This window comes from Eucyclogobius newberryi, unplaced genomic scaffold (genome assembly GCF_026437365.1).
Source record: "Eucyclogobius newberryi isolate DKJ021-1_F unplaced genomic scaffold, fEucNew1.0.hap1 SCAF_13, whole genome shotgun sequence".
NCBI lineage: Eukaryota > Metazoa > Chordata > Actinopteri > Gobiiformes > Gobiidae > Eucyclogobius > Eucyclogobius newberryi.
Window position 1 is genome coordinate 8,969,541 of NW_027315757.1, and position 20,027 is coordinate 8,989,567.

A 20,027-nucleotide genomic window follows, 5' to 3' on the forward strand; every position below is an offset into this window, starting at 1 on the left:
CGGCTCATACAGAAGGAGATTTGTTGATATTTTAAGCCTGATTTATTGATGTTTCAACCTTTAAAACTGTAGCAAAAAATGTAATTTTTACGAAATCTCCTCTGTATTCTTTGTTTTTAATTCAAGATATTCAAGCTCAATTAAATGTTCCGATTTATGTCCCAAATACTGTATGTTTTTTGGGCTATTTTTTACATAACACACCTTATTTATATATAAAACCATTATAAGATGAAAAATGATATGTTTTCCTTACATTCATGTCAGTGATCTACAGAAGATTCACATTTAAGCTTTTTCCCCCTATTCCCCTGCAGTGTCTCGGCACAATAAAGTACTAAACACCCTGAAAAAACTCTCTTGCCACTTTCTTCTGTTCAACTCAAGCTTGCATTTCTGGCCCAAATCCTCCAGTTGGACTACAAATCCGCACTACAAATCCCCACACTCCTTGCACATATTGTATAAGTAATAACAATTGAGTGAGCTCGTGCCAGTTCGGTGACAAGCTTCGTAGTGAGTCAGAGTTTCGACATGTGCACCGGTACAACGGCGGAACATTGTGGATTAGTCGAGCAGGGGCGTTCAATAATCCCACCTCTCTGTTTCGCACAGGCGGGAAATGCTCCACAGCCGGTCGGTTTAGATTCGTCCTGGCTGAAGACTGCACGAGCGTGAACAGCGAGATTAGTTTGGGATTTTTTTGGGATGCAAGGGGAAAGATGTCGGTGTAATCCCTCATTCGTCCAGGCGTGTTCCATAGTAGAAAAAGCTTCAGTTGTAGTCATCTGGACTCAGTTTGAAAAAATAGACGTTTCGACTCTCATCCAAGAGTCATTGCCAATAAAATAATTTAGATCGAGAACTCCGATATTAATACTGTTCTGTGGTAAGACCCGCCCATTGGGAGGAGCCTTCCTGAAGTAGAAAGAGTTGTTTGTTTCAACAGAAACTCCCCCCTTGTATCTACCGAGCTAGCCTATTCAGAATTTTAATGGCCTATTAGAATCCTCTTTGTCTTTGTGAGACCCTGGCTCAACCACCCTGAGTACCTAATTAGCATCTACATGTCCTGGTCCTCTACCTTTCCAGGGGTTCAGTATTCCATTATAGATACCAGGACGATTAAACCTTAGCCCTCCATTTCTGTTTAAAGAAGGTCTTTCTTTTTTAACAAAAATAGCTTCCTTGACTCCTCTTTCAAACCATCTTTTCTCCCTGCTTAAAACCTTCACCTCACCGTCTTCAAACGAGTGATTAGAGGCTTCAAGATGGAGATGCACGGCACTCTGAGGTCCTGAACTTGTATTTCTTCTGTGCTGATAGAGCCTCTTGTGTAGAGGCTGTTTAGTCTCACCTATGTAACGTTCTTTACAGCTTTCTTCACTGCATTGGATCGAATAAACTACATTGCTCTGTTTTTGAGTCGGCAACTTGTCCTTAGGATGAACCAGTTTTTGTCTTAAAGTGTTTCCTGGTTTAAAATAAACAGGGACTTCGTGTTGTCTAAAAATTCTCTGCAGTTTTTCCGACAGGCCAGACACATAAGGGATAGAAACACCCTTCCTTCTCTGTCCAGTTTCCCTTTTGTCCTGCTTCTTGGTTCTCTTCACTCTGTTGAGAGCCCAAGCGGGGTAACCACAGGCTGAGAGGGCATTTCGGACATGTTTTTCCTCTTTCTTCTTGCCCTCTGAGCTGGTGGGCACACCTTGAGCTCTGTGTTGTAAGGTTCTGATCACACCCAGCTTGTGCTGTAGTGGGTGGTTGGAGCCAAAGAGCAGGTACTGGTCCGTGTGTGTAGGTTTCCTATATACTTCTATTTGGAGTTTCCCGTCCTCTCCTCTGATCGTGGAACAATCAAGAAAGGCCAAGCGATTCTCCTTAGCGTCTTCTCTTGTAAACCTGATATGTGGGTCCACAGCATTGATGTGATCAGAGAAGGTTTCCAGCTCTTGTTCCTTGATTGTTACAAACGTATCATCGACATAGCGAAGCCACAGTTTTGGAGCTATGCCTGAGAAGGAGGCCAGTGCCTTCTTCTCAAAGTGCTCCATGTACAGGTTGGCCACTATGGGAGAGACGGGCGAGCCCATGGCACAGCCATGAATCTGTCTGTAAAATTGTCCCCGTAATTGAAAGTAAGTGGTGTTCAGACAGATGTCCAACAGTTTACATATGTGTTCAGGTGTCAGTTTGGTCCTTTCCTGTAGGGTGGTGTCTTCCTGCAGTCTGATCCTCACTGCTGCTTACTGCATCAGAGGTCGGGATGCAGGTGAACAGGGACACAACATCATATGAAACCATGAGGTCATCTGGGTCCAGTTGGAGATGTTTCACTTTATCCACAAAGTTGTGCGTGTTTTCCACATGATGTTCCGAATTCCCCACAAGCGGAGCCAATATAGTTGTTAAATGCTTGGCCACATTGTAAGTGATGGAATCTGTGCTGCACACTATGGGTCTGAGTGGAATATCCTTTTTGTGTATTTTTGGAAGGCCATAAATGCAAGGCATGGCTTCCCCAGGATACAGTCTGTAATACAGAGGCCGGTCTATCGCTTCCTCTTTTTCCAGCCTTTGTAAACAGTCTATCACTTTCTTCTTGTAGCCACTGGTCGGATCTCTTTTCAAGCGTTCGTATGTGGTCGTGTCCTCGAGGAGGGTGTGAACTTTGGCTTCGTAATCAGCTGCGTTGAGAATCACAGTGCAACGTCCCTTGTCTGCTGGGAGGATGTTGATGCTATGATCTTTTTCCAGTGCTGAAAGTGCTTTTCTCTCTTCAGATGTGAGATGTGAAACTCCAAATAGAAGTATATAGGAAACCTACACACACGGACCAGTACCTGCTCTTTGGCTCCAACCACCCACTACAGCACAAGCTGGGGGTGATCAGAACCTTACAACACAGAGCTCAAGGTGTGCCCACCAGCTCAGAGGGCATGAAGAAAGAGGAAAAACATGTCCGAAATGCCCTTTCAGCCTGTAGTTACCCCGCTTGGGCTCTCAACAGAGTGAAGAGAACCAAGAAGCAGGACAAAAGGGAAACTGAACAGAGAAGGAAGGGTGTTTCTATCCCTTATGTGTCTGGCCTGTCGGAAAAACTGCAGAGAATTTTTAGACAACACGAAGTCCCTGTTTATTTTAAACCAGGAAACACTTTAAGACAAAAACTGGTTCATCCTAAGGACAAGTTGCCGACTCAAAAACAGAGCAATGTAGTTTATTCGATCCAATGCAGTGAAGAAAGCTGTAAAGAACGTTACATAGGTGAGACAAAACAGCCTCTACACAAGAGGCTCTATCAGCACAGAAGAAATACAAGTTCAGGACCTCAGAGTGCCATGCATCTCCATCTTGAAGCCTCTAATCACTCGTTTGAAGACGGTGATGTGAAGGTTTTAAGCAGGGAGAAAAGCTGGTTTGAAAGAGGAGTCAAGGAAGCTATTTTTGTTAAAAAAGAAAGACCTTCTTTAAACAGAAATGGAGGGCTCAGATTCAATCTTCCTGGTATCTATAATGGGATACTGAACCCCTGGAAAGGTAGAGGACCAGGACAAGGACATTTAGATGCTAATCAGGTACTCAGGGTGGTTGAGCCAGGGTCTCACAAAGACAAAGAGGATTCTAATAGGCCATTAAGATTCTGAATAGGCTAGCTCGGTAGATACAAGGGGGGAGTTTCTGTTGAAACAAACAACTCTTTCTACTTCAGGAAGGCTCCTCCCAATGGGCGGGTCTTACCACAGAACAGTATTAATATCGGAGTTCTCGATCTAAATTCTTCTTCTTTTATTGACAATGACTCTTGGATGAGAGTCGAAACGTCTATTTTTTCAAACTGAGTCCAGATGACTACAACTGAAGCTTTTTCTACTATGCAAGGGGAAAGACAAAACGGGCGAACAGGAACAAGTTTTATGTGAAAAATAGTTGCGACGATCCATTTCCAACATGTATTTTGCAGTTTGTAGTGTGTAATTTTCTCGACAAGCAGCAAAATATCCCGTCTTATTAAATGTAAAAACTGCTTACCCTGTAGTTTAGACCTTTGTGAACCTGCTCTGAAATGCATAGAATTCTTGTACTAGTTCAGCAATTGGAGTTTCAGTTTTTTCTCAAACGTTAATACTCCTGGGCATGACTAGAATGTGCGCAATGTGAACAGAATCTTAAAACATACATTGTAAATCAACTGAGAGGTTTACACACTGAACAATGACTTTTAACGAGGCTTTGACCTAAATGTGATCGATGGGTTGGTACTTGTCCAAACACTCATGGATTATTCATAATTAGCTTTTTTTGAGGGCTATCGCTTACAGATAAAGGAAAAAATACAAGTTGCTACGCGAGCGATAGCATTAGCATTGAACGCCGCTTTTACGAACTATATTTCTACTTATAAATAATTATCTCGACGGAGCTACAATGTTCGGAAATCCCATTAAACACAATTTATTTGAAGATATTGTTGTTTTTACTGTTCAATTTGAGTGACAATGCAAAGTAAATTGTCTCCAAAACCGCGCTTGCCCATATGCTTTATGTTAAGTGGACAAACTACATCTTATTATGCTATACTTCTCTTTAAACATGTATATTTTAATTTAAATATGAGCGTAGAAACACACATTTCACTGGTAATAAAGAGATTGGTGAAGAACAGTCAGAGAAACATCAAGGTCAACTGATATTAGTGTGATTTTTCACACTTTGTGGCCTATTTTCTTCCAAAAATGCCTGAAAAAATTACCCCCAATTATAACTGAAGCAGTTCCTGAACCTCTGGAGCCTTTGTGAAGCTGAGACTGTAGTTTTGGACTTTGATGTCAGGTTTACTTTAATTATAAGTAGAAACAAGCGCTGCGGTTTCTGGAGGGATCGGCTGATTGACACTAGTTTGAGCATTTTTAGGATTGTGACAAGTATTTTTTAAAGGCTGAAGGTAAAGTCACGAAAAATGAGTTTTGGGGACTTGTAAAAAAGCAAAAATGTGCAGGCGGAATCCATCATCTATTATTTTTAGTTTTTTATTTTGACTCTGACGCTTCCAAGATTGATTGACAGGAAATAAGTGGGATTCAGCTTTATTTGTATGTACAGCATATCAAGCAGCTTGAGAGTTACTTTTATCAGATGGTGGCCAAAATGGAATACATCAAGAAAAACACCCTAAAAGTAAAAGGTTAGCAAACTCTAAGGTAGTTAATGGGTAGTGGGCAGTTATTTGGATGAAAACGAAACCATTCTTGTTTCAACTATAGCGTGTTTTACTCTCCGCAAAGCAGGAAGTGTGCTGTTAGCATGTTAGTTGCAGTTAGCTTTATTGTGAATGGCAAATTGTGACTTCAAGCGCTTATGAACTCATCGCAGAGAATCATTAGAATGCTTGGACTGCATTAAGTAAGTTAATGATACATACGATCTGCTTCAAATCAACTCGTTTTGTTTTTCATGTAGTTAAAAATCTGTATTTTATGTTAAAGGTGCTGTAGCTAACTAAAGCTAGCTATAGCTATGACATTTTTAGCAGTTTCTGGCTGTTTAAATAATGGAATGATAGTAAGGCTAATGGCTAGCATGATCGACCCAAATTTGGCTAACGTCTCAAATTGGGCATAAAAACGTATTAATACAAGAAAAAATTTCCTTCAACTACATTTTTCGCACTGTTTTTCCTTTATACCAGTAGTACTTTAACAGGTTTTTTTGGAACTGTGCTGGTACTTTTTCAACAATAGCCAGTCCTACTCTTTGCTAAGTGCGTTTATGCTAGGTTAGCGGTACACACAGCATTAACAGCATGCTTCTCTACTGACTATTACGATGACTGACTATTAGCATTTGCTTGTAAATGTCTGAGGCCGTCAAAATCTGCAGTGACTCAAATTGCGCTGTCCCTCGAGCACATGAGCATTTAGATGAAACGCATTTAGAGCCTGCTGCGCATTGCATAACTCGCCCGACTCTGCAGCGCTTTCATGTGACGCCGGGAGATGACTCTTTTGATTGCAATGTTTATTTGGACGTGATGCATATATTCTTTTACCTGCCTGTAGTGAATTATCAAACACAACATTTTTCCAAAGTCTAATTAGCTTCACACGCCATAACACTCCAGCGGATGTTTACTGCCGCTTCGAATGCACCACTCGTCATTGTTTTTTTGTGCAGGTATGCTACGCTAACGGGTATTTCTGAATGTATTATGAGCAATTATGACCAATAAATAGAAAATAATGTAAACTAAACTAAAAATCTTACCTAGTTTGACAATGTTGGTGCAGTTTATAGTGTTATTTTCTGGACGGACATGAAAATAGATGTTGTCGTTGCCCAGTTTGGCAGTTTTACACACGGCACATGCCCAGATAATTTGGCGCAAGAGGTGACGTTTCTAAAATAATCATACTTGGGACAAATCTAACTTTTGAGATTTGTTTGATCAATTTTGCTGTTAGAATAGACAATATTTGGTCAGAAACAAAGCTTTAAAGTCTGTAAAAAGGCTGGATTTGATCATGAGCTGAAACGGTCCTTTTGTTTTCTAAGATGAAACTCTGAAATATTCAAACTTCCATGTGACGCAACCAGTTCTCAACAGGCGAGTTCGTGTGTAGCTGCGGGTCGCCTTGATGATCGACGGCAGTTGGAGTGTCCGATGGGGGGAAAAAACACCCAGCGGCCTCGTGCAGACCAATAGAGTTAAACCAGTAACTTCACAGAGAATAATTGCCCCCTACTGGTGACCCTGGGGAGTGAAGCAGCGTCTGTGAAATCTGTGCTTTACAGTGAAGAAGGTTATAGTTACAAGAATCTGGTGATGTTGTGCTCACATGTTTATTTCAATTGCTTGAGAAACCAGGGACTAAAGTATAAGGCAAGTCCAAACCAGGAACCAAAGTGCAGTAGTCCAGATCAAGTCCAGACCAGGTCCAGACCAAGAAGAGATTAATAAGGAAATAATATGGAAAAGTAAAAATGTATGTATATAAGTCAACTTTAGGAAATATTTTTTTTTAATAATACAGCATCAAAACTTCACATTTCTGTTTTCCAGATTCAAAGATAATGGACCTAATTTGGCGACATAAAGATGGTTTTGAGTTGTGAATTTGTTTAGTCTTTTTTACATAATATTATGCACTTTACTAATACTTTTCATCCTAAAAGAAAAGCTCTTTAGTACCTGAGATTTAATGAGTTAAACATGAGCAGGTACAGAAAGCACAAACCAAGCCAGAATCTACATCACACAAATAGAAAACACACTATTGTTTAAGGAAATGACGGTTTGGGTGGATCTCTTTCTGTTTCAAAACTGTACAAAAACACTTGTAGCCACATGTGTACAACGCATTCTGAGTTGTCTAGACCACAAAACTATTTTTTCTCTACAAATTTGACCACATTTGAGGTCTCTATACTGCGGTTTAGTGGTGACAAAGGTTTTATAGAGTTTAGAATGTTCTGAATGTAATGTTTTACTTTATCAAAGGCTACGTCTTCCTGCACCTGTTCAAATGAGCCACTTTATTCCAAGAGGCACAGTTGTTGTTCCTCATGTTGTTTTTACTCTCTGTCACGCTGTGTTCAGGCACTTAATGAATCGTTTGTGCAATTCATTATTCAATTGTGGATTTTTTGTGTTCTGTCAAAATGATTAAAACCTAAAACAAATGAAGCCTGCGTAAATTCAGCCTGGAAGACCTAACTCCATCCATCTACGTCAAGGCCTCCATGGAAGGACCCCTCTCCATGGCCCCTGCACCTGCTCCTCATCCCCAATCAACGCTCCCAGTGACTCCTCCCCTGCTCCCAATCAGCACCAGGCGGTCACATTTAAGCCCTCAGGCAGATGGTTCGGCCGCTCAAACCGTACTGCGACCCACCACCTCCCCAGCTCCTCCTCTGCATTCCCCTCATCCTCTACCTTCTCTTCACATCTACCACCACCAGTCTCCAGGCTCCGGGGCGAGACATCTAATACAAATAGATCATGGAGTGCCCATGATTGCAACGTCTTCCGCCGGGGTCTGAGCGCCAAATAACTCTCGAATAAAGCTTGCTCAACAGTCCATTCTCGTGGTCTCTTTGTCTCTCCAGGGTGAAATGTCCTCATGTGCACATCATTTTTCTAAACCACATCATGTGAAAAGATAATTCTCAGTATTTACACTCATCAGGTCCAATCAGCCCAAACAAAGAGAAATGAATAAAGCGTGCTATGCAAAGAGGTCGGGAGGCTAAAAGATTTACCAAATCATGTTTTGAAAGTTGCTGCAATAAAAGCATTTACTAATTCATGTATTAAATTGTCTTCAAAAACACTTAAGTTCTGAATTCAATCATCTTTTAAAGACTCCATTGATTAAAGCTTTACTCCATTAAACATAGCAAACCGAGTCCTCTTGATTCCGATGTATTCAGAGATGCTCAAAACACAACACCTGTGGAACAGACACGCAGTGTGAAAAATGGACTCCTCGGTTTGGTTTAAGAGAGAACGTACCACAGTCGATATTCTTATTGACCGAAGGGAGATGTAGTATTTGTTTAACTATTGATTTCCACAACACAAGCGCTTATTTGTGCGTTTTAGCCTCCAGACTGCACGAGCGAGCTGAGTCAGCATCTCCTCACGTGTACACGCGCTCGGCCGTGAGAATGAATGGAGAGGCATTACGCTTGTAAGTCTTTATCATTTTCTTTATTATGGATGAATGGATGTGTTTGAAAATGAATAATATAAGGCAAAAAGAGCTATTCAAACTGCAAAACTACAACAAAACTAGTTCATTTTAAACGTGTGTATTGCTCAGTTACCTATTGCAATCCTAGCATCTGAGAGCATGGTCAATATTTAAACAGCAATAAATAATAGATGTTATTAGGCCCGAGCCCCAGCAGGGGGAGGGCCTATTGCTCCCGCAACGCTGCCGAAGGCAGCGTTGCAACTGTCTGACCAAACATGCGGGCGCAGCCCGCATGTTTGGTACCCCGTCGCCCCTGGCAAGTACAGTGAACTAGCCCATGCCGAAGGCATGGATCATGCATACTTACTCCTGCTATGACAGAAATAGTCAACAATTAGTGAATGGGCTACGCCCATTCACTAATTGTTGACAACAGCAGCGCGAAGCGCTGCATTCCTCCAAAAACCCTCCTGGCATCGTCCCGTATGCGAGAATCCATGCCGCAGGCATGGGCCATGCTTGTATCTGCTCAAATCAATGGAAGTCTATGGGGAGTGGGCGGGGCATCCCGACGGAATAGGGAGTGACGAGCGCGTAAGCGCTCGTGATGATAATTCCACCCCATGGCGGCATCGGGAAGGCTTAGAGCTTTCAAACGATGTATCATTTGTTGTTATAGTAAAAACGGCTATATTGTTTTTGCTAAAAATATTATTATTATTATTAGGCCCGAGCCCCAGCAGGGCGGAGGGCCTATTGCTCCCGCAACGCTGCCGAAGGCAGCGTTGCAACTGTTCGACCAAACATGCGGGCGCAGCCCGCATGTTTGGTACCCCGTCGCCCCTGGCAAGTACAGTGAACTAGCCCATGCCGAAGGCATGGATCATGCATACTTACTCCTGCTATGACAGAAATAGTCAACAATTAGTGAATGGGCGTAGCCCATTCACTAATTGTTGACAACAGCAGCGCGAAGCGCTGCATTCCTCCAAAAACCCTCCTGACATCGTCCCGTACGCGAGAATCCATGCCGCAGGCATGGGCCATGCTTGTATCTGCTCAAATCAATGGAAGTCTATGGGGAGTGGGCGGGGCATCCCGACGGAATAGGGAGTGACGAGCGCGTAAGCGCTCGTAATGATGATTCCACCCCATGGCGGCATCGGGAAGGCTTAGAGCTTTCAAACGATGTATAATTTGTTGTTATAGTGAAAACGGCTATATTGTTTTTGCTAAAAATATTATTATTATTATTTTTCCTGTTCTTCTTCAGCGCTTTGATCTCTAATTTGACCCCCTGAACATGCTCAAAAACTCACCAAACTTTGCCCAAAATTCAGAATCGGTGAAAAATTTTATTTTTTCTGGGCCATTTTTTTTTTCGTTAAAAAATGGCGCGACAGCGCCACCGACAAAAGTCAAAATACATTGCGCCTATGGGAGACGTCCCGAGGTCAACTTTGGCGTAAAGCTACGAAATTCGGGACACGCATTCCTCTCGTGAGGATAAACAAAAAAAAACATTGTGGCCACGCCCCCAAACTTACCCTATGGCCGCCATCTTCCTTTGAAAATGAAAACAAGCTGAGTTAGCCATTTTGTTTACGTCAAACTTTGACGAACTCCTCCTAGGGCGTTTTGCCCACCGACTTCAAAATCGGCGTACGTCCTCTGGACAAGTGGGGCATCTAAAGTTATTCAATTTTTTGAGATACCTTTTACGGTCTGTGTGCGGCGCAGCCGCAAAGTTGGACAACTTATTTTGGAATATTGCAGGTCTAAAAATTGCTCCCATTTGATCAAAACCAGTCCGATTAGGACCAAATTTGAATCAGTTGTTAAACTTTCTAGTTTGGACCAGTTTAGGCTGACAAAATTGAAATGGCAGTGATAGCGCCCCCTACAGAGTGACCTTTAAATTAACATTGAAGGTCAAAAATTAGTTTTACCAAAATTGTCTAAACTTTACCCAAAATTCTATTTTGCCGTCCCGATCACAAAAGCCAATCACAAAAATGCCTAAATTTTTACGCCGTAGTCGTAGCGATGACAGAAACCTCCCATGTTATCCCTATGGGAAAACCACAAAATCTCTCAAATTACCACATTTTTATGTTTTACACTTTAACGAAGTCCTCCTAGTGCGTTTTGCCCACCAACCTCAAAATCGGTGTACGTCCTCTAGACAAGTGGTGTATCTAAAGTTATCCAAATTTTAAGGATAACTTTTACGGTCTTTGTGCGACGGAGCCGCAAACGTTTCCCAGAATTCTGACTATTTGGCCTTCAGAGTGGCCTATAAACAATAGAGTTTTTCCAAATGACATGATATTTTGAACAAAATTCTAATTTGCCATCCTGATCATAAAAGTATGAGAGCCAAAGTCATATTTTGTACGGCGTAACCGTAGCGTTGACAGAAACATCCCATGTTATCCTTATGGGAAAATCGTAGAATCGCTCAAATCACCACATTTTTACGCTTCACACTTTAATGAACTCCTCCTAGGGCGATTGTCCGATCAAGTTCATATTTGGAGAATATCATCTACACAAGCGGGGCATCAAAACTTACCCATATTTTGATTCTAAGTGCTACGGTCTCTGTGTGGCGGACCCGCAAATATATGTCAGAAATGGGAAAACAGCGAAATCTCTAAAATCACCACATTTTTACGCTTCACACTTTAACGAACTCCTCCTAGGGCGATTGCCCGATCAAGCTCATATTTGGGGAAAATCATCTACACAAACGGGGCATCAAAAGTTATCCATATTTTGATTTTAAGTGGTACGGTCTCTGTGCCGTGGAGCTGCAAATATACTGTCACAAATGGGAAAAACGCCAAATCCTTGAAATGTTCACATTTACGCTTCACACTTTAACAAACTCCTCCGTGGGCAATAGCTCGATCAAGCTTTACTTTGGGAAAAATCATCTACACAAGCGGGGCATAAAAAGGTATCCATATTTTTATTCCAAGTGCTACGGTCTCTGTGCGGCGGCGCAGCAAATTTGACTGACACTTGTGTTCATTTGCACTGGATTGGCCATGTCCAATGTGTCGCCGTCTGTCAAGTTCTTTTTTTATTCAAGACACAATAAGGGCGCCATCTTTATCAAGTCAAAAGCGCAGAGTCGGAAGGCCGGCGGCCCGCGAGGGCCGTTGGATGCCGCTTGCGGCTTTAATTATATTTCTTTTTTAACAGTGAAAGAAATATAAGCGCCGCAATCTTCAAAACGTAGGAATAGTGGATTTTAAAAACACAGAGGAGCTGTTACGGGTTTCTATTGCATATAAGCATTCACTTTTTCAAAAGGACAAAACTACATCAAAACAAACATTTAAAAACATATATATTGCACTTTTTTGAGGAAAAAATGAAGCTGCAAAGTGGCAAGATGAACGTTCACAGCGTTTATGTGCCGATGATGAAAAGAGTACCTTCAATGCACTATTTCCTCTTATTTCTCTCTATTCCTCTCCTCTTTTTTCACTACGCCACAACTAACGCACAAGGTAGAAATTAAAATGACAAAGCTTGACAGACGCAAAGACTAAATCATAGATGAGACCAAATACACAAAAAGACTTTCAACTTAAAATACTGGAAACACTTTTCTTTTTCTATGGCATTGTCCCGAAATTACTCTAACTTAGCCCAACCCGGCACGTTTCTTCACTTTACGAACCCATTTTGTGAGTTGATGAAGCCTCTCGTATTTGCTGTTTGTTTGGGAAAATGACTGTCAATAATGATGGCCTTTCAGCTAGTGTCATGTTTAATGAGCCTTATGAATATTCATAAACAGTTGGGAAATGGCTGATTTTATATGTCGCTGCCAATATAAATGGGTAAATAGTGCTTGAGGTTTATGCATGGGAAATTGCATAGTGTTGTTGCATAGAATACCCAACTCATTGAACTAAAATGCAGTTAAGATAAATATGCTTTAATTTAGCTAAAAAATGTCATCACACTTTATTACTCAGCAAACACTGGGCAAAAATGTCACTTCCTACCATTTTCTACAGATTTTCCAACATTTTCTCCACAAAAAACACTCGATTGGTGTAAAACTATGTGTACAACAGGTAAAAATACACCAACTACAGTAGAGTAACCTGCTTGGTTACAAACTCATATATAATTGTTCTTTTGATGTTATTATGTGATGTTCCTCCAATCAGAAAGCAGAATGAGCCTCACGTGAGTCTCTCAGTTCCAGTTTGGAAGCTGAAATCCTCCGGCTTCTGCATCGATCATGAACCAGAGCTAGTTTGGTCCCTTCATCTCAGCGAGTCTTTAATCCTGGAGAAGAAGCAGCCGAACATGAGCCGTGGCCTGAACACAAACTGAGAATGACAAACACTTGAGTCTCTATCAAACAATGTCTTTTGCCTTATGCTGCCATCCCTGTTACTTTTCCTATTGTCTAACGTTATTATTCCATAGTTAAGTCACTTTTTTATTATCGATTTTAGCATTTAGTATTGCTCTTATCCTCTTTTAAATCATAACAGGGCTTTGAGTGACACATTTTCGTTCTGTCATGTTGTTTTTGCATGCTGGAATGACCATAAATTAACCTTGTAACCTTGTATCTACAGGTTAAAGCTCAGTTGTGATTATAGTACAATTGTTAAGATCCTTATAATCACTTTAATATCTATAGCCAAACGTAGCAACAACTTTAATTTGCTAAAGGTTGCGTTCACGTTCTAGCATTTGTCCAGCATTAAGTCATAATCTCAGATGGAATTCTTTGTTTGGCATTGGCTCCACAAATCTGCTATAATAAGTCCTTTCAACAGTTGTAGTTGGTTAATGGCACCACTTTCTTCATACGCTCGTTTGTGCTGACGGAGAACACGTTGAACTTTGTGACGGTTTTTCTTTCATGTGCATCGGCCCTCGAATTACAGAAGTGAACCATAAACCAGCTCAACAAATCTGCAATCTGACCGTTAAACAGCAAATTCCACAACAGAATTCTTCCTGGAATCTGTTTTTTAGATTCATTTAAACTGACAATAACATTACAATTAACACTATATTTTAAACAATACAAGAAGATGCATGTAGCCTAACTGTGTCTTGTTACGTAATACTTTGATGTCACCAGTGCCACAGCAGAACTCCCACAGGGACCCATGATGCTGTGTTTTGGCACGGGGCTCATGGGTAATGTAGTCCCAAGGAGACAGAATTCCCTTGAAGGCAGAGCGAGCTTCAGTGCAGCACAAGACAAAAGGCTATTGTTGACACGGGACAATAGGGCTCCATTATATCCCCCCTGAGTAAACACTGTAAGCTTTGATGCACACGATGAGGCTCTTTCAGCTTGTTTTTTTATCCAAACGACTTTCAAGTCTGTTTGATGTGATCTGTAAAAGCTTCTATCGAATATTCACCACGTGTTTTAGTATGTCCATGTTTGCTTTTTGTATTTCCAATCTCATTTTAGTTTGTAAACCTGTGTGCGGGTGGCATTTGTGCAAATTCAGAATGATCCTCTTCTGTGCAGTGAATACACAAGCTTATTTTTCATGTAAATTGTTTGTCATGCAGGTGGGTATATCAACAAACATTCATGTTAGCATTCAAGTGGTAATACTGAAATACTTTCTGCAAGGCAAGTTTACCCAAGACATACTCATACATACAAATATAATATCTCTAAATCCAATTAAATGAATGGACAATATTTAGTCAGAGGTATCATGGCGCAGTAATGGGGAGTTCTCTGTTAAACATGTTCTTACAATTACAACTAAACCTGTGTTCAGAGCCTTAACCTCCTCCTCAGTCTGTGTTCAGGCCCATGTTCAGCTCCTCCTCCTCCAGAACTCAAGTCTCACTGAGCTGCAGAGGTCAAACCAGCTCTGATTCATGATTGGTGCAGGTGCTGGGCTTTAGGTAGTGACCATCAGGTCAGAGACAGGACAAAGCAGAGCTTTAAACACACTGGATTTTGGCTTTGAAGCTGGCGACACAATCATGTGAGGCTCTGCTTTCTGATTGGATAAAAGTCATAGGAAGTAAAACACCAAAGGCTTGTTTGAGATAAGCTAGACCTTCACAGATCAGATCGGTGTCAATAAACTTCCCCCCGACTTCCTTGGATAACAGAAAGCTGATCGGACTTCTGCTGTGATTAGACACATGCTCGACTGCCTCCTCTTCCTGTTTCCTCAAAGCAGAGATCAACTTTAGATCTGGGCAAAAGTCTCTTTTATGAGATGCAAGTCTTATATAGATGTCTATGATTCATAATATATATCTGTTTGATCAAGGATGCTTAGACTAATAAGATGATGTGCAAGAATCGAGCGGTATAATTGCTGCTCTGATGAGAGTGTGGAGGACACAGAGAGGGTGTACACACTTGTACTTTATTATTGAAGAAATGACTTTAATGAACACGAGACCTGAGTGTTGGTGGTGGTTAAGTGCAACGCTCATGGATCCTGCAGGCGAGATGCAGTTTAACTCCAACAAGCCTCAAATGAAAACATAAACTTCACTTATCTGTCCGATGTTTTTGTAACTATTAATAAATCAAGCTGCTTTGACTAATGTTTGACTAGTGTTAGGCAAGTGCAAGACAAACAGTCATAATCTAGGACTTTTCTGCTTAAACTTGCCAAAAGTATCACTAAAATACACTATCATTGTGCTGTGACTTGGGAGGTCAATCTTTTTTTTGAATCAGAACGTTACCGGTTTGAGCCCAGTACATACTTTTGTTGTGTCCTTAGGCTAGACACTTGCCCATTTACCTTTCCTAGATATGAATTCCATGTGATTATAGGAGAGTAGCTACATTAGCTTAACACCACCGAATATGAAGAGTGACTAAATTTAATCCAGAACAACTTCAAATGTCAAAAATGCCCAATTCAATTGAAGACTAATACAAAATATATCACTATTGTCATTATTATTATTATTATTATGTAACAAAAAGACACTAATTGCAGCTTCAACTCGAGGCAAATTCTAAAACTTTCCAAACAAACCCTGTTGGCACGCTGCACACCGCTGAAGACTAACTGCAAATATTGAGTTGAAATATTAATTCTATGTACAGATTGGAGACACAAATAAAGGGCTCAGTAACTCTTCCACCGCTCACATCATCGCCATAACAACTCTCAGCCAGGCATTCACTGGAGACGCTCACAGGGGGGAGCGAGTTAGTATCTCCTCCAGAGTGCAGATGTAAAAATGGGCGACAAGGCTAAAATATTTATACGCGGATCTTAGCCAGCGCGCCGGGAGATACATAGACGGAAAGATGGCGAGCGATACGGCCTGCCAGGGAAAACGCATCGCTGAAAAAAAGAGAAAAGAAACGGTGACGGCGCGAGATGATGAGATGTGTGTACGCCACAGATGCCAAATAAATCTAGGGCAGGGCGGGGGGAAAAAACAGAAAAAGTAGGGCATTGTTCCAAAATCCACTCTGGCCAACTGTGCGATTATACTGTGCGTAATATAGTGTCTGTTTATCGCAATGTTTCCATCACCTGGATATGCAAATGGAGCAAGAAGAACAAGTCATGCTAGTTTTTGTTTGTTTTTTTCCGCGTTCACATTGCACGCTTTGATGAGTCCATTGTGATTCCAGCCACACACTTGTGCTCTGTCATTACCCGCGGAGAATCGCTCGCTTTCATTCGGAGGAGGATGGCGTGGGAGATGGAGAGCCGGGCACGGTGTTACTAGGGGTCAGGAGGGAAAAGAATGTCTGTTTCGGAGGGGGGGGGGGGAGGGGGACTGGAGTAAAACGGCAGATGGCGTCCTGACTTAACCGGTAAACAGCGATGAAGTAAACAAACTGCAAAGAAGCTAAAGAACCACTACGTGAACATACAGTGAGCTTTAACAAGGCTTAACGGCCAAGTGGGAACAAAATGTTGAGTTGCAAAAAGTATCTTTAGGAATTCCATTAGCGTTTGCTGGGTGATAAAAGTTAAGAGTTATTCATGTGCAAAGCAAATAATAAAGTAAAATGAGCTGAATTGGAGTGATAACTATTCTATGAGGGGCAATGGGCAGCAAAATAGTATAAACATAACATCTAACTGAAAGCTGAGCTGATGTTGGGTTGTAAAAACACTGCAGTTTTATGCTGTATATCATTTTCTACAGTAGTAATGATATTACTGTTAAAAGTCACTTCAATTTAATGCAGTACCTGATCACCACCTCAGCACTAGAGTACCTCATCACCACCTCAGCACTAGAGTACCTGATCACCACCTCAGCACTAGAGTACCTCATCACCACCTCAGCACTAGAGTACCTGATCACCACCTCAGCACTAGAGTACCTCATCACCACCTCAGCACTAGAGTACCTGATCACCACCTCAGCACTAGAGTACCTCATCACCACCTCAGCACTAGAGTACCTCATCACCACCTCAGCACTAGAGTACCTCATCACCACCTCAGCACTAGAGTACCTGATCACCACCTCAGCACTAGAGTACCTCATCACCACCTCAGCACTAGAGTACCTGATCACCACCTCAGCACTAGAGTACCTCATCACCACCTCAGCACTAGAGTACCTCATCACCACCTCAGCACTAGAGTACCTGATCACCACCTCAGCACTAGAGTACCTCATCACCACCTCAGCACTAGAGTACCTGATCACCACCTCAGCACTAGAGTACCTCATCACCACCTCAGCTGTAGAGTACCTGATCACCACCTCAACACTAGAGTACCTCATCACCACCTCAGCACTAGAGTACCTGATCACCACCTCAGCACTAGAGTACCTCATCACCACCTCAGCACTGGAGTACCTGATCACCACCTCAGCACTAGAGTACCTCATCACCACCTCAGCACTAGAGTACCTGATCACCACCTCAGCACTAGAGTACCTCATCACCACCTCAGCACTAGAGTACCTGATCACCACCTCAGCACTAGAGTACCTCATCACCACCTCAGCACTAGAGTACCTGATCACCACCTCAGCACTAGAGTACCTCATCACCACCTCAGCACTAGAGTACCTGATCACCACCTCAGCTGTAGAGTACCTGATCACCACCTCAGCACTAGAGTACCTCATCACCACCTCAGCACTAGAGTACCTGATCACCACCTCAGCACTAGAGTACCTCATCACCACCTCAGCTGTAGAGTACCTGATCACCACCTCAACACTAGAGTACCTCATCACCACCTCAGCACTAGAGTACCTGATCACCACCTCAGCACTAGAGTACCTCATCACCACCTCAGCACTAGAGTACCTGATCACCACCTCAGCACTAGAGTACCTCATCACCACCTCAACACTAGAGTACCTCATCACCACCTCAGCACTAGAGTACCTCATCACCACCTCAGCACTAGAGTACCTGATCACCACCTCAGCACTAGAGTACCTCATCACCACCTCAGCACTAGAGTACCTGATCACCACCTCAGCACTAGAGTACCTCATCACCACCTCAGCACTAGAGTACCTGATCACCACCTCAGCACTAGAGTACCTCATCACCACCTCAGCACTAGAGTACCTCATCACCACCTCAGCACTAGAGTACCTCATCACCACCACAGCTGTAGAGTACCTCATCACCACCTCAGCTGTAGAGTACCTCATCACCACCTCAGCACTAGAGTACCTAATGACCACCTCAGCACTAGAGTACCTCATCACCACCTCAGCTGTAGAATACCTCATCACCACCTCAGCACTAGAGTACCTCATCACCACCTCAGCAATAGAGTACCTCATCACCACCTCAGCACTAGAGTACCTCATCACCACCTCAGCACTGGAGTACCTCATCACCACCTCAGCATTAGAGTACCTCATCACCACCTCAGCACTAGAGTACCTCATCACCACCTCAGCACTAGAGTACCTCATCACCACCACAGCTGTAGAGTACCTCATCACCACCTCAGCTGTAGAGTACCTCATCACCACCTCAGCACTAGAGTACCTAATGACCACCTCAGCACTAGAGTACCTCATCACCACCTCAGCTGTAGAATACCTCATCACCACCTCAGCACTAGAGTACCTCATCACCACCTCAGCAATAGAGTACCTCATCACCACCTCAGCACTAGAGTACCTCATCACCACCTCAGCACTGGAGTACCTCATCACCACCTCAGCATTAGAGTACCTCATCACCACCTCAGCACTAGAGTACCTCATCACCACCTCAGCTGTAGAGTACCTCATCAGCACCTCAGCTGTAGAGTACCTCATCACCACCTCAGCACTAGAGTACCTCATCACCACCTCAGCAGTAGAGTACCTCATCACCACCTCAGCTGTAGAGTACCTCATCAGCACCTCAGCTGTAGAGTACCTCATCACCACCTCAGCACTAGAGTACCTCATCACCACCTCAGCTGTAGAGTACCTCATCACCACCTCAGCACTAGAGTACCTCATCATCACGTCAGCACTAGAGTACCTCATCACCACCTCAGCTGTAGAGTACCTCATCACCACCTCAGCTGTAGAGTACCTCATCACCACCTCAGCACTAGAGTACCTCATCACCACCTCAGCTGTAGAGTACCTCATCACCACCTCAGCTGTAGAGTACCTCATCACCACCTCAGCACTAGAGTACCTCATCACCACCACAGCTGTAGAGTACCTCATCACCACCTCAGCTGTAGAATACCTCATCACCACCTCAGCACTAGAGTACCTCATCACCACCTCAGCTGTAGAGTACCTCATCACCACCTCAGCTGTAGAACACACCATCACAACTTTATATTTTCTTTAGTAATTATTCTATTAAACTGATAAAATATAAACTGAACTCTGTCACGTCTGTTTTGGATTGATTCAAAACAAATCCTCTTAAATGGAACAATTGTCTTATTTATTTTCATTTGCAACAATTCCAGATTTTTCACTTTTAATCATCTGAAAAATTCCGCTTCTCACACAAAATACCTTTGTTTGTGAGATCGGAAAATCCACTCGACACATCAATGGTGGATTTCATTTACAGCGCGTATCACACAATAATCAAATGAATTCATTTGATTATTGGAGCCTCAAAGTCTCTTCACATTGCAACATTCATTCACTCACTCTCCATATAACATTACCTGAGGCTCATATGGTACTGCATGCATTTATCATATATCATTTATCATATATCATATCCATATTGTTATAGCATGTACAAGTGGTTTAACTGGGATATGAGATAACTGAATGATAAAAACGATGAGTTGCTGAATATCTAACAACCAAAAGACCAAATTTAATGCGTACAGGAACATTTTGTTGACGTATAAGAAACAAAAT

At 42.3% G+C, this 20,027-nt stretch overlaps 1 protein-coding gene across 1 annotated transcript in view; it reads left to right on the top strand.

Moving 5' to 3' along the window:
• Positions 1-15,999: 15,999 nt before the first annotated feature.
• Positions 16,000-20,027, top strand: part of LOC140357798 (adhesion G protein-coupled receptor E5-like) — a 65,516-nt gene continuing 61,488 nt past the window's right edge. The window contains exons 1-3 of the mRNA XM_072442313.1: positions 16,000-16,082; positions 16,333-16,450; positions 18,844-19,458. Of these exons, the coding sequence (XP_072298414.1) occupies positions 16,000-16,082; positions 16,333-16,450; positions 18,844-19,458 (816 nt within the window). The remainder of the gene's footprint in view (positions 16,083-16,332; positions 16,451-18,843; positions 19,459-20,027) is intronic.